Source organism: Phacochoerus africanus, chromosome 6, assembly GCF_016906955.1.
Source record: "Phacochoerus africanus isolate WHEZ1 chromosome 6, ROS_Pafr_v1, whole genome shotgun sequence".
In the NCBI taxonomy this organism is placed as follows: domain Eukaryota; kingdom Metazoa; phylum Chordata; class Mammalia; order Artiodactyla; family Suidae; genus Phacochoerus; species Phacochoerus africanus.
Genome location: NC_062549.1, coordinates 33,689,268 through 33,704,265, shown reverse-complemented (window position 1 = coordinate 33,704,265; position 14,998 = coordinate 33,689,268). Strand labels below are relative to the sequence as shown.

Genomic DNA, 14,998 nt, shown 5'->3' with positions numbered 1-14,998 from the left:
TTAAAGGAAGCTTCATTTGGGAATCAGCAAAAAATTGGAAAAAAAAAAAAAAAAAACCCTTCCAGGCTGAACCCACTTGGACAGCACGTAAGAGACCGAAAGGTGGAGGCTCCTCCCGGGCCCAACTGCGGGATCCCAGCACAGTAACACGGTTCACCCAAACCCCGCAGGGCGGCCCAGAGCCTGGCTGGGTCAGCGCAGCGCGGGCGGGGCTCGGGCGGAGAGCCAGGCCCGCCGCCGCCGCCGCCGCGAGCCGGGACCTGCCCGACCGACCTGGCGGCGCAGTCTCGCGGGATTGCTCAGCGCTGGCTCCCCGTGCGGCTCCTGAGGTGGCTGAAATCCCCGGACACTCCCCGGTACCGTCTCTGGTCTCGGGGGTTCGGTGGGCTGCACGGGGACGGAAGAGAAGGCTGCTTTCGACCGCAGCTCGAGGTGAGGTTCCGCGGCCCCGACTGAGCGGTCGGACGTGGCTGGGGGCTCCGGGGGCGAGCGGGGCGGGCCTCGAGGGGTGCAGGGCGCGCCAGGGGCGCGCGCTCCGGGCCGCAGGTGCGGGGAAGGTGTTGGCGGGCCGGTTCTCAGCCGCCAAAGTTTCGGTGGAAGTTGGGAAAAGGCGATGCCGGGTCCCCGCGGGGCCAGAGACGCCTCTGCAGGTCTCAGGGCCTGAGGCAGGTGCCCAGGGGTGGGGCAAGGTTCCCGGCCCGGCGCTGGAAGCCGGGGCACGGCTGGGTGCTGCGGGGACGGGGTGAGGGGGTGCGGTTGTTCGTGGCTCGGGGCCCACAGCCTCCCTCCCACCGAGACTCCGTCGCTCTCTCCGGACAGCTTTGCTCATTTTCCTTTTCCGTGGGATCGTTACTCCCCGCCCCCAGTCCTTGAACACTAGTTTCGCTCCTCTGCAATAGGAAGCCTAGAAGTCGCCCTCTAGTTAGCCTTTTTAAAAACATAATGGTATAACCCTAGAAAAGTGCCACCCAAACTGCCCCTTTAGAGTCTTGAAAGAATTTAAAAAGTCATTAGATCTTAGGGAATATCCCTGGGATTCAGTTTTCCGGTGCGTGTAATAATATATCCAGTTGGGGGGGGGAGAGGAAAAGATACTCAAAAAGGGCTTTTAGATTTTCCAGTTCTATCAACCCTTTAAACTTATTCCCACCCCCACCATTTTCTCCATCTCACTCATCCGGTGCCCGCTTTTACCCTGTGCTCCATACAGCGCAAACCTATCATCCGTTCCCTAGAGTTGAGGCTTCCTCAGCAGGTGATAGATTCTCTGCCAAGGCAGGTGGAAGATTATCTCGATGGGACAAAATTTTCCGTCCTTTTCCCGCTGTTAGTTACCTAAGGGTGATGGTCTCAACTCTGCGCTCTGACGTCCGCATTTGAGTCTATGACAAATGTTGCTGATAAACCCTTTTGGTTGTTTTTACAGTCATTGACCCAGAGCTCATTTTCAGGAAAAAGAGCTTCCTTCAGAATGGTAAAATAATTAAATGAGGAATTTGAACATTTTATCTTTGGATGGAAATCTGAAAATGAAAAGAGCAGTTGATCCAAGCCATGTGGTAAAATTAGGAATTTGAAGAGAATGGAAATGTTTACATTTTTGTGGACATGTATTTTTCTGCCCCTCATAAGAGGGCACAGTCTTTTCACCTGTGAACCAATTACTGTTCCCAGATGTATGAAAATGGCCTACAACATGACATTTTTCCCTAATTTGATGGGTCATTATGACCAGAGTATTGCTGCTGTGGAAATGGAGGTGAGTAGTTCTTCATACCTCTATGGAAAAATAGCTTATGCTTGGTCTGGAATAAACTGTAATGAGCTTTTTCTTTTTTAAAAAAAACACGGTAAGGGATTTCATCAAGCTGTGTACAAGTCCTACTTTGAATAAATCCCTTTGAAAGTTAAGTCTCCTTACTAACATATGTGTTGTGTGCATGCATGGCACTGTTGAGTGGATTTGCTTAAGATCAGGTTCATTTTATATTAAGTATAATTATGAATGATTTTAAATATCTTGCACCTAGCAAATATTTTACTTTCCTGAGTCAGTTATGGTAGTTCCTCTAGAAATGTGAATTTGGAGTTTTTCCTAATTCATTGAACATACAATCTATATAGTTCATGGACTAAAAGTGCTTGGATTGCATATGTTTTCATAAGTAGTCTTTTTGTTCACTTGGCCCTATTTTTCTAAGGTAAATCAAGGACTAGTAGGTTTGGAGGCTGTAAATGGTGTTTTGCTAAAAGATGACCTTTTTTTTTTTTTTTTTTAAGTGTAGTGCTTAGTATGCTTTGTAAGATACGGTTGAAAGAAGCCACACATCAGGGGAGGAATAGGGTGACACTAAAGATTGCCTCAGGTGCCTCAGTTACCTGCTCCTGGTTTAGAGATATGCAGATTGCTAGGGAGGTGTGGGAGGAAAGCGTTACCTGTAGAGGCAGGAACCTGTCTTCTGGAGATCTGTTGGGTTGGTAAGTCTCGTGAAGGAAAGAAGACAAACGTTTTTGTCGTTTTTCTTCAGAATAACTGAGGATGGTAAAGGCTTTTTCTCATCAGATTGTTTCTAAGAGTTGAAACTTTGGTGATTTTAATATAGACCCTGATTTTAAAACCGACCAGACTTGATTGTGCAGCTTCAGAAGTCTTCCATTGCTGTTGAGTTGAATAGTTATCCAGCTACCTCATTATAGACTCATGTCTAAGATAGGAGGGCTTTTGAATACTAAGTTGAAGTACTTTGAAAAGATATTACAAATTATGTTATTGTAATCTTTCAGTGGTTTTTCAAACCAGTTCACATGTCATTTTGAACCCTGAGCAGTTGATGTGAGATTTCCATTGATTAATCAGAACTATTTTGATTGTTTAATCTGATTAAATAAAGTATGTGGTTTAAGTAACTTCAAGGAATAATTATAACATTCATTCACATTTTCTCTGATAATATGTGTTTTATAACTCATAGAGTTCTTAATTTTTTTTTTTTAATTTAGTTTCCTGGAGTTCGCTGATGGCTCAGTGCGTTAGGGATCTGGCGTTGTCACTGCTGTGGCTCAGGTTGTTCTGTGGCACAAGTTTGATTCCTGGCCCAAGAACTGCATGCTGAATGGCCAAAAAAACCAAATTCTGGTTTTCTTTTTGTATAGTAGCTACACACATTTTAAGTTTGAATACGTAATGTCAGTGTTAGTACTTAAACTCAGTGTCAATTGACATTGACCTTGTAAATTCAGATAATTTAGTGTTCCTTATCATAGAGTTCCATTATGAAGACAGGGGGAGATGCAGCTCTGGTAGTAAAATATAAGATAAGAACTAGTTTTTGTTCTACACATGTCTTTTTTTTTTTTTTTTTTGGCTTTTTAGGGCCACACTCATGACATATGGAAGTTCCCAGGTTAGGGATCAAATCAGAGCTGTAGCTGCCAGCCTACATCTACACCACAGCCACACAGGATCTGAACCATATCTTCAAACCATACCACAGCTCACAGCAGCACCGGATCCTTAACCCACTGAGCAAGGCCAGGGATCGAACCTGCAACCTCGTGGTTACTAGTCAGAGTCGTTTCCACTGCACCACATCGGGAACTCCTCTACACATGTCTTTTTAAAACCAGTTGTTTCTGACCCCCCAAAAAAGGTTATTTTTATTTACTTAGCTTCCTTCCCAGGTAGCTGTGTCAGGACATTATCAAGAAGGCATCTTTTTTCTTACTTACTTTATTTGATTGCTGATATTATTAATCTCTTCTCATCCTTCTCTTATACTAGTACACTAACATTTCTCTTAGCCTTTACTATTAAGTTTTATTCCATAAATCGCACTTCATTTGGTTTAAGGATATAGAAGAAAGTCATCAAGCAGTCATTTAATACCAACACTAACCTAAGTCTACAAAAGAAGAAAGGGAAATGGAATAGCAAAATAATATCAACCTAAGTCAGACTTTAAATCCCTATACATTATTTTTTTCTCCATGGTATCATGCTTTTCCTATCACCCTACCCTTATTTGTCCTTTGCCAGTGGCCTTCTCTTTTAGTTCCTGTATTAAATGTCCAATATTCGATAATTTGAGAGTTGTAAGTGAGCTTAAATATCTTGCAGAGCTTCTTAACCTCTGTTGTGCCATTGACGCCTTCTCAGAATAAGAGAATGTTTAAATTTAAATAAAATGAGTAGGATTACAAAGTTAATTATATTGAAAGGTACTTCTATTTATAGCCCAAGTTAAGAACCCTCGAACCTGTCATCATATAGTAAAGAACCTGAAGCCCAGAGAAGTTATGATTTGTCCAAAATCTGAGCTCTGTGATCTGATGAAGTGTTCTCTGCCAACATGGACCATAATATCACCTTTAACTGTTTTTGTAGGTTTTTTTTTTAATCCTTGACCTCATTGGATAAAAATGAAAATATTCCCTTAGATCAGAATGCCATGTGTTCATTTCAGTCTTTGCTGCTTTTTCGTGGACTTCATTTCAATAAGTATTAAACGGGGGGCTTTTTTTTAACTAGTAATCAGCTCTGCCCTTCTCTTTCTCATCCATGCCTTGAATACAAAGTCTCATTAGAATTTTTTCATCAAAAATAAAATCCTTAGGCTTCAGTCTCTCCTCCCTTGATGGTGCCAAAGTGATATTATTAAAATGTAAATCTGTGCAGTCCCCTCTGGGGTGAAAATTCCTCACCATTTCCCTAAAGCTGGAAAAATAAAGACCCAACTAGAATGGCACCCAAGGCTATTTATATGAGAACCTGCCTTCCTGTCCAGCTTCCTATCTCATCCCTTCCCATGACCTCTTTGGAGAACTCAAATGCATGCTCTTCTCTCTCACTCTGCACCTTTGCACATACTGTATCCGCTGCCTCCTGGGCTCCATACCTACCTATGGTTCTTCACTTGCTCAGTTTCTTCAGGTCTCAATTAGAGCGATAACTCTGTGTTTGGTGAACCTTCCAAACCTTGAAAACCTTTCTCCCAGGCATATTTAATCAGCTCACTCTCTGCACTCTGATAGTGTATAATACATATAGCTGTTTGTGTACTTATCATTCTGTGTTGCAGTTATTTACGTGGCTCTCTCACTAGCTTGCAAGCTTGTTGAACATAGGGATGTTTATTCATTTCTATCTTTAATGCCTAGTACAGTGCCTCCGAGCATGGTGGATGTTCAGTAAAACCTGAATAAAGGAAACGGAGATGTTTCCTGTACTAATAAATCAGCAAAGAGAATTTTCCCTCCAAATCTTTACCTTCCTCTTCTGTCTTCTGCGGAGTCTTGAGTGAAAGACACTGATATTTTTACGTGGTTTACATATCATTCATTTTTGATCTGCCTGAGCCTAGTTCTAATAAAATACATCAGTTGATATGCTCTATGTTCTTTTTTGTAATAGCTTGACACGTGTTTTGAATTTATTTTTTTATTTATTTGTTTGTTTATTTATTTATTTAGTCTTTTTTTTTTTTTTTTGCTATTTCTTGGGCTGCTCCAGCGGCATATGGAGGTTCCCAGGCTAGGGGTCTAATCAGAGCTGTAGCCACCGGCCTACGCCAGAGCCACAGCAATGCGGGATCCGAGCCGCATCTGCAACCTACACCACAGCTCACGGCAACGCCGGATCGTTAACCCACTGAGCAAGGCCAGGGATCAAACCCACAACCTCATGGTTCCTAGTCGGATTCGTTAACCGCTGCGCCACGACAGGAACTCCCTATTTATTTATTTTTGATCTTTTCAGGGCCATACCCGAAGCATATAGAAGTTCCCAGGCTAGGGGTGGAATCGGAGCTGCAGCTGTTGGCCTATGCCATAGCCATGCCAGGTTCTGAGCCACGTCTGTGACCTATGCCACAGCTCACGGCAACGCCAGATCCTTAACCCACTGAGCGAGGCCAGGGATTGAGCCTGCATCCTCATAGATGCCAGTTGGATTTGTTTCCATTGAGCCACAATGGGAACTCCTTGAATTTATTTAAAGAATTTGATTTTAACCATTTATATTTATATGGAGTGGAGGATTTAATCTTTCGATTGGACTCTTATAAACTGTATGTGTCAGATTTCTTTTTAAACTTTGTACTTTAGGACTTAATCTATAGGCCAGTCAAGTATTAAGTTATAACTGCATACATCTTGGCTTTTACTAAAACAAATAAATAAATTTGTTTTATAGCTTCTCTAAGGAACTGATTGGATTTTATACCTCCAACCCAGCTGTCTTTGGTTCCTGCTGGTCCCTGTTGAATTTCTAGTGTTCACCATGAACTATTGTTAAGATGAGGGACTGAAGAATTATCTCTGATTATGGTAACTAGTTGTGCGTTCTTAGCTACCAAGAATTCCGCTTAAGTCAAGAGATCCATCTCTCTCTCTTTTATGCCTTCCTTAGTTTTCATTTTGTGTGATGGCTGTCCTGTTTAATAGAATTTATAGCATTTGTGGTCATTGCTGATCTGTGATTATATGCGATGGTTTAGGGCAGTGGTTGTCAAAGGTTAGATCATAGACCACCAGCTTGAGAGCTTGTTAGGAATACAAGTTCAAGTTCCTGTTGTGGCTCAGTGGAAATGAATCTGACCAGTATCCATGCAGATGCAGGTTCCAACTCTGGCCTTGCTCAGTGGGTTAAGGATCTGCCGTTGCCCTGAGCTGTGGTGTAGGTTGCAGATGCAGCTCAGATCTGGCGTTGCTGTGGGTGTGGTATGGGCCAGCGGCTACAGCTCTGATTGGACCCCTTGTCTGGGAACCTCCATATGCCTCGGGTGTGGCTGTAAAAAGACAAAAAAAAAAAAAAGGGAAAAAAGTGCAAGTTCATGGATCCCATCCCAACCTACTGAATCATATCTGTGAAAGTAGAGCTCAGGAAACTTTGATTTAACAAGCTGTCCAGGTGTTTCTTATGTGTGTTAAAGTTTGAGACCCACTGGTTTTGAGTAAGGAATGCAAACTAAGGGCTAAATAATAAATATATTTGGCTTTGCAAACCATACAGTCTCTGTCACAGCTATTCAGCTCTTCAGTTGTAGCAAAAAGGCAGCCATATACAGTACATAAACAAATGAGTGTAGATGTCCTTCATTAAAACTTTATTTACAAAAACTGTGCATCATTTTTGGCCCACAGCCTGTAGTTTGCTGAACCCTGGTTTAAAGTACTTGTAAATGTTCTCAAGGACTACACACACATAGTGTGTAATAAATAGTTGTTATTGTGCATTCTTATTAATATGTTACTTGTGGAACATAATTTTTTATGTGGAAGTCAAATTTATGACAAACCAAAGGATCTGACTGAGGTATCCTAGTCCTTTAGTTTTGTTTCAGAGATTGCTTGAAATAAGGGACTTTGATTTTTTTTCCTTGTTTTATTACCTGATGGAAGTTATTTGCTTTTTTTTAAGTTCTAGATCATTATTATTATTATTATTATTTTAATAGTTATTTCCCCAATACATGTTTTTTCTACTGTACAGCATGATGACCCAGTTACACATACATGTACACATTCTATTTTCACACATTATCATGCTCCATCATAAGTCACTAGACATAGTTCCCAGAGCTACACAGCAGGATCTCATTGCTAATCCATTCCAAAGGCAATGGTATCTATTAACCCCAAGCTCCCCAACCACCCCACTCCCTTCCCCTCCCCCTTGGCAACCACAAGTCTCTTCTCCAAGTCCATGATTTTCTTTTCTGTGGAAAGGTTCATTTGTGCCTTATATTAGATTCCAGATATAAGTGATATCATATGGTATTTGTCTTTCTCTTTCTGACTTATTTCACTCAGTATGAGAGTCTCTAGTTCCATCCAGGTTGCTGCAAATGAAGTCATTTGTATTACAAAGAGTTAATTTACAATTCTGATTAGTAACTTGGCTTTGTAATGAAAAGGATGTTGTACAGTCTGACTCTCCTGAGTGGAAAAACAAATGGCTGCTGGTTTTCCATTGTGTTGCTTTTTGTTTCATATGTAGAGTATTGTTTCTCACATTGTGAGGCTGATGTCCCTTGAGAGACTGATTTCATCCAAAAAAGAACTGAGACTGATCTAGGAAAAATGGAAACCGGAATATTGTATTTTTCTTTTTGAATTGCCTTCATTAAGGTCTAGGCAAAAGCTAAGTCATGTATTGTGTTTGGAACAGCATGTGGTTGTTCTGCTTTTGGACCGAATAAAGGGAAGTTGCCAAAACAACCCTTTCCTTTCCACCTGTTAATACGCACTACTAAAATGTCTCTATTCAATTAAAAATCAAGGGATGGGGGGAAAACTATATAAAGAAACTTAAGAAAAAAATCTGTTTCTATTGGGCAGTGGTTTTAAAGTGTATTCATCTGCTTTTAGATGATTAGTGGACCCCTTCCTTTCCTCCTTATTCTCTGCTCATTTACCCTGTACAAAAGGAAACGTTTAGTGTGACTCATCTCTTTATTTTTTAGGGAAGACTTTCTGAAAATAAGTGTAACTATTCTGAAAGTGAGTCATTAAAAAAAAAATAGACATGAAAAGGTGTTACATATCAGTTGTATGTATAGTGGGCTACTGTTGGGTTTTAGAGTTAGAAACTGTAACTTACCTTCCTTTCTGACATTGTACTGCAGTAATAGGGAAAGTACCTTGACGTCTTCTGAGTCTGTAGAATCAGGGATTAGACCTGTGTGTGAACAGGTATATCTCCAGGGAGTCTCTGCTGATAGGCACAAAGTTCCTAGGGCCATCGCTTGATATTCCATGGTCTTGGGTATTATTAGTTATGCCTTCAGGAGAGCCTGTCCACAAAGAAAGGGACATGGTTCTTTCAGAACGTGGGAAGACTATTGTGTTGTGATTACTTCCTTTCTTCGAGGATGTGGCATGTAGATAATGAAGTTTTATTACTCTATTTTGTATATTTGTCACGTATTCATTCATTAATGTTTGTTGAATGTGCACCTGAATATGAATTATAGTTTTTCAAATTACAAGCGTTCTTCAAATAAATTTTCTGCCACTTTCTCTCTCTCCTCCTTCTGGGACTCTTACAATGTGAATGTTGGTGTACTTAATGTTGTCCCAGAGGTCTCTTAAACTATCTCCTGTTTTTAAAAATTCTTTTTTCTTTTCTCTGTTCAGCTTGGGTGATTTTCACTGCTCTGTATTTCAGTTCACTGATCTGTTCCTCTGTATTATCTAATCTACTATTGATTCCCTTTAGTGTATTTTTTATTTAGCTGTTTGTATTCTTCAGCTGTATGTAATCTTTTTTTTATATTTTTGAACTCTTTATTAAATTTCTCACTCTGTTCATCCATTCTGATCCCAAGTTCACTGAGCACCTTGTAATCATCTTGAACTCTTTATTTGCTTATATGCTTTATATGCTTATTTCCACCTCACTTAGTTCTTCTGAGGTTTTGTCTTGTTCTTTTGTTTGGAACATACTCCTCTGCCTCCTCATTTTTCTAAGTTCTCTGTGTTTATTTCTATGTATTAGGTACGTCAGTCAGGTTTCCTGATCTCGGAGGAGTGGTCTTGTGTAAGAGACATGCAATGGGGCCCACTAGCACACCAGAGCCATATGCTCTAGAGGTACCCACCATATGGGCTGTGTGAACCCTTCTCTTGTGCCTGGGCTGATTACTGTGGGCACCCTGTTAGGCGGGGCTGGTCTCTGGCTCTGTTGGCTGCAATTCCTGCCTTGAGTGGTGGCTGCTAGGCCTCTAGTGGGTGGGTAAGCCCCTGCCACTGAAAGGTTAGGGAGAAGACTCCAGAATGGCACTTGCCAGCACAAGTGGCCTCATGGTAGAATGAGCTCCCCAATGGCTGCCACTAGTGTCTTTCCTCAGGGGGAGTCCCAGTTGCCTTCTGCCTCTCTGGGAGGCTCTCCAAGATCAGCAAGTGGGTCTGACCTAGTCGGATTACTGCCTTTGCACTAGGACTCAGAGTGTGTCAAGTTTTGCATATGCCCTTTTAAGAGCAGAGTGTCTCCTACAGCCCTACAGCTGTCCTATATGTGAGCCCTGTTGGCCTTCAAAGCTAGACATTCTGGGGCCCCTCTTCCCAGTGCAGGACCCCAGGGCTCGGGAGCCTAACATAGGACTCAGATCCTCACTCCTTGGGAAGAATCTCTACAGCTGTGATTATCCTTCCTTTTGGGGGTTGCCTACCCTGGGGACTGTCTGGACTATACGGCATCACTCGCTCTCCCATCGTCTCATTGTGGTTACTTCTTTATTCTTTTAGTTGTAGAAAATCTTTGCTGCTGGTCTTCAGGTCACATTCATCAATAGTTTCTCTGTAAATAGTTGTAATTTTGGTGTGCTCGTGGGAGAAGGTGAGCTCAGGGTCTTCCTACTCCACCATTTTGGCACACTGAGTTACAAGATTTAAATTAAAAAATTGACTCCAGTGGACAGATTCTTTTGCAGTGCCAACCACTTAACTATGTATATTTGTCTAATTTCCAAAGGAAAGCTCTTTTAGGAGAAATGGTTTAAAATTTATAATGCTTGGTACTAAGAACTACTTAAAAAATATCAAGTTTTTCATTGTGAAAATAATGCAAAATCCGGAGTTCCCATCATGGCTCAGCAGTTAATGAACCCGACTAGCATCCATGAGGATGTGGGTTCAATCCCTGGCCTCGCTCAGTGGGTTAAGGATCTGGCGTTGCCATGAGCTGTGGTGTAGGTCGAAGACGTGGCTTGGATCCCAAATTGCTGTGGCTGTGGCTCAGGCTGTCTGCTATAGCTCCTCTTGGACCCCTAGTCTGGGAACCCCTATATGCCTCAGGTGTGGCCCTAAAGAAAGACAAAAAAGACCAAAAACAATAAAAATTAAAAATAATGCAAAATCCTAATCTTATTTATTATTTTTCTCTTGTATTTCAGGCTCTGCTTTGGGTTTGTTTTTTTTAAAAGAAGTTGACTGAGATTGGTCATATTAATAATAATAAGTGGCAAAGTGGCACCACTCGATTATGCAGTAGTCCATTTACATTCCCATGTAACCACCTTGACAGTATTTGCTTTGTGAAGTGTAAACATATAAGGACCCCTTTAGATTTTTAGTGAGTCTGTTGCCTAGGTAAGGCCCATGGCTTTTTTTTTCAATCATTTTTAAAACTTAGTCATCTTCTCTCAATTTTCATTTCTATTACTAGAAGTTGGCTTTATTTTTGGGACCATTTCAAAGTAAGAAATAAAGCTCTTACCAATTCTTGAAAGTTACTGTGTGTGTTACCATTTGTAGAAAGCACAAATCCTGAGCTGAGACTCAGCTGCTTTGTAGTCTCTTGGCTTTGGTCACTAGTAAAGTGGCTTGCTTCTGTGTACCAGGGGGATTCTGATTCATGCCTCAGAAAAGTGACAAATGTTTATATAACCTGCATCTTTAACACTAAGGGAAACAAGACAGAAAAGATACTGCTCAGGCTTAGCTTTATATAGATATATTTTTTGGCCATGGTGTGCATTGATTTGATGCGGGGTCTCGGTTCCCAGACCAAAAATTGAACCAGGGCCACTGTGGTGAAAACACCGAATCCTAAACACTAGGCTCATCAGGGAATGCTCTAGCTTTGTTTATATGTAGTCACATCCAAGGTGTGCACAGATTCCAGGGCCAGGGATTGAATTTGCACCATAGCAGTGACCTGAGCCACGGCAGTGACAACGCTATATCCTTAACCCACTAAGCCACCAGGGAACTCTTGAGTTTCTCTTCAGGATCTTATAGCACCACCAATCCCAGGTTTATACTAGGGTTTCTTCCTTTACCATGTCATCATAACTTGTGTGTTTTGTTGTTGTTGTTGTTTGTTTTTTTGTTTGTTTTTTGTCTTTTTGTCATTTCTTGGGCTGCTCCCGAAGCATATGGAGGTTCCCAGGCTAGGGGTCTAATCGGAGCTGTAGCCGCCAGCCTACATCAGGGCCACAGCAGTGCAGGATCCGAGCCGCGTCTGCGACCTACACCCCAGCCCACGGCAACACCGGATCGTTAACCCACTGAGCAAGGGCAGGGATCGAACCCGCAACCTCATGGTTCCTAGTCAGATTTGTTAACCACTGCGCCACAACGAGAACTCTATAACTTGTGTGTTTTAAGGAAAAGGTGAGTGTAGCAGAAGTAGGCATTCTGAGAATATGAGCAATATGCTCTGAGGCAAGTTGGTGATGTGTAGCTTGCCTTGCTAGGTGAAAGTAAATTCCTTTTGAAGAAAACAGCATTGGCCAGATTAAGTCATTATAAGCATAATACAATTAGTTATTTTTCTACTATATACCGTGGGTTGCCAGAATCTTTAAATACTGACAGAATGTTCACTCACTTTTGGTCCCAGTTAGGCCAGAAAACCAGTTCTAGAATTTCTCCCTGAGAATTCACTGAGGTCACCTACAACCCATTTTTTTTTTTTAATCTAATCACGGTACCAGTTGGTCTTTCTATTGTTTGTAACAATGGAAATCAGCTTTGCCTGACGAAAGCAAAAAATGGATGGTTGTTGGATCACTTATTAGATCACTGGAGAGACTAGAAAACCAGGGAGGAGCAAAGGGAACCAGGACACAGCTAAGATCATACCACAAGATCAGTCTGTCACCAGTGCCCAGGCCACTGGACACTTCCTGAACCATTGTCCCTGGACCCTTATTTGGCACTATAGGCATTATTGATCCCCCTGCAATTCCATCAAATAATCTGACTGTTCCTTTGTATAAGAATCTCAATATCTGGAGCATCCAGCTGTCCAGCCTTAGATTCGTGCCTGTGTTTTTGTTGTCAGGTCGCATGCCTGCATGCATCCTTAAGCTTCTGTAGCATCCCACCTTCTTTGGGATTCCCCACAATGGGACTGCTGGGCAGGTGGAAATGTGTATATTCACTCTAGAGCTCAGTGCAAGACAGAATTACCTAGTTACCTACCAAGGAGAAAAGTTAATTGTAGTACCTAGAGTTGCTTTGAAATTATGTCCAGCTCTGCTACTCAAGTCTTCGCTACCCTCTTCATAAAATTCTAGCCATATTTTGTCCTTAGAGGCCATCTAGTAGTTCATCACATTCATTTTATTGAGGAATGCTCTGAGGCAGAAAATTATCTGCCAAAGATGACACCAGCTCTGGTTAACAGCAGAACCGGAACCAGAATTACAGAGCTACCATTATTTCTAGTAAAGGATTATGTAAAACACTCCACATACTTTGGTTCTCTTTGTCTGTTTATCATAGTTTGGCTCTGGCTCTTTTTCAGAATGAAGGTATGGTTTGCCTTTCTAATTGCTCTCTTCTTCCTCGTTCTTGCCAGGACTAATAGTAACTACCACAGGATTTCTGCCAGGAGCTGGCCATTTGTGCCTGCCTTTTATTTCTCTGAGTGTCAAACGTATAATCAACAGAACTATTTTAGTTATTACTGAATGCTAGAATTTCAAAAGAAGTATTGATGTTTTATGCTATGGCTAGTTATTGAGTGAGTTTCTGAGCTTCTTAGAGTATGAAATTTTAAAAGAATTCATCCGTGAGACCATGAAGGCTCTGGTTACTGAGAGAGTTGAAGAAGGTGTGTCCTTGATGGGAGAGAGAGGGAACTGACTAAAGAGCCTAAAAGTTTGAACCTTTGCTCAGTTCATGGGTTTACATAGCACTTGCCATGCTAAAGACTGGTTTAAGACTATGCTGATATTCTGAATATAAGATTAAGGACACAGAAATGTCACAATGGGTCAAGTCAAGATTTGGTTTCCGAGAATGATATCCAGGTCATTTTGTGGAAGAACATAAAAGATTCCTATCAAGAATCTTACTTAAAAGATTAGGGAAATATGCTCATTCTCTTTTTTTCACCCGTTTGGGATGAGTTCAGTAATAGGCTGACTATCCATTATTTGAAGTGCTATTATTATTTGTTCTAAAATTATTTGTTCTGGGATTATTTGCTTCAGGAGATACATGTATTACCTGGAATATGATAAACATAGTTTGAGGTTTTATTGTCTTTGATTAATGTGTCCTGTGAACATTTGTTGAGTTTTGTTTCATGTATAATATTCTCAGTCCCCTTTTGATATCCTTGTCACCCTCCATCTTGTTGGGGTTTTTGCCTTTTTCATGCTGAGGAAGGGTAATTTTCAGGGAGAATTGGGTGGCAGTTTAGTGACAGACAAGGTCATAGAGGACAGATTTGGAGTCATGTGGCCCCAGGTTCCTCTCCTGGTTGCCATTTACTGCTTATGTGACTCTATAAATGCTGCTTTCAGAGCCTCAGTTTCCTCATCTGTGAGGTGGAGATAAGAACATCTCTCTCACAGGATTTTTGTAAAAAGAACTGGGATATGAAATAGCTAATTAATGGTGCTAACGGTAGATGCTGAATAAATCAAAGCCCTCATGTATTATCAGTAGCATTAGCTCAGGAAGAAGGGCACTTAAATTCTACTCAGACCACATTTTGTGTTTCAATAACAATTTCAGTAAGAAATTAGATTCCACGGCGCTCTCTTGTGATGCAGTGGCTTAAGGATCCGGCATTATTCCCGTCAGGGCTCAGTGGTTAACAAATCTGACTGGCATCCATGAAGAGGCAGGTTTGATCCCTGGCCTTGCTCAGTGGGTTGAGGATGCGGCGTTGCTGTGAGCTGTGGTGTAGGTCACAGACACGGCTCTGATCCTTTGTTGCTGTGGCTATGGTGTAGACCAGCAGCTACAACTCCAATTGGACCCCTAGCCTGGGAACCTCCATATGCCCTGGGTGCAGCCCTAAAAAGCAAAACACACAAGTCTCTGCTGTGTAGCACTGGGAACTTTGTCTGGTCACTTATGACGGAGGATGATAATGTGAGAAAAAAGAATGTATACATGTATGTGTAACTGGGTCACCATGCTGCAGAGTAGAAAAAAAAAAAAGTATTGGGGAAATAACAATTAAAAAGTAAAAAAAGGAGTTCCCGTCGTGGCTCAGCGGTTAACGAATCCAACTAGGAACCATGAAGTTGTGGGT

General features: G+C 41.6%; 1 protein-coding gene across 3 annotated transcripts in view; it reads left to right on the top strand.

Annotated features, from left to right (window-relative positions):
* The first annotated feature begins 234 nt into the window (after nt 1-234).
* Nucleotides 235-14,998, top strand: part of FZD6 (frizzled class receptor 6) — a 35,022-nt gene continuing 20,258 nt past the window's right edge. Inside the window, exons 1-2 of one of the 3 annotated variants that reach the window (XM_047783482.1) lie at nt 235-432; nt 1,452-1,759. In XM_047783482.1, coding sequence (XP_047639438.1) covers nt 1,583-1,759 — 177 coding nt within the window. In that variant the 5' untranslated portion in view covers nt 235-432; nt 1,452-1,582. Of the gene's footprint in view, nt 433-1,424; nt 1,760-14,998 lie in introns of those variants that run through there. The other 2 variants (XM_047783480.1, XM_047783481.1) reach the window with 2 other exon arrangements.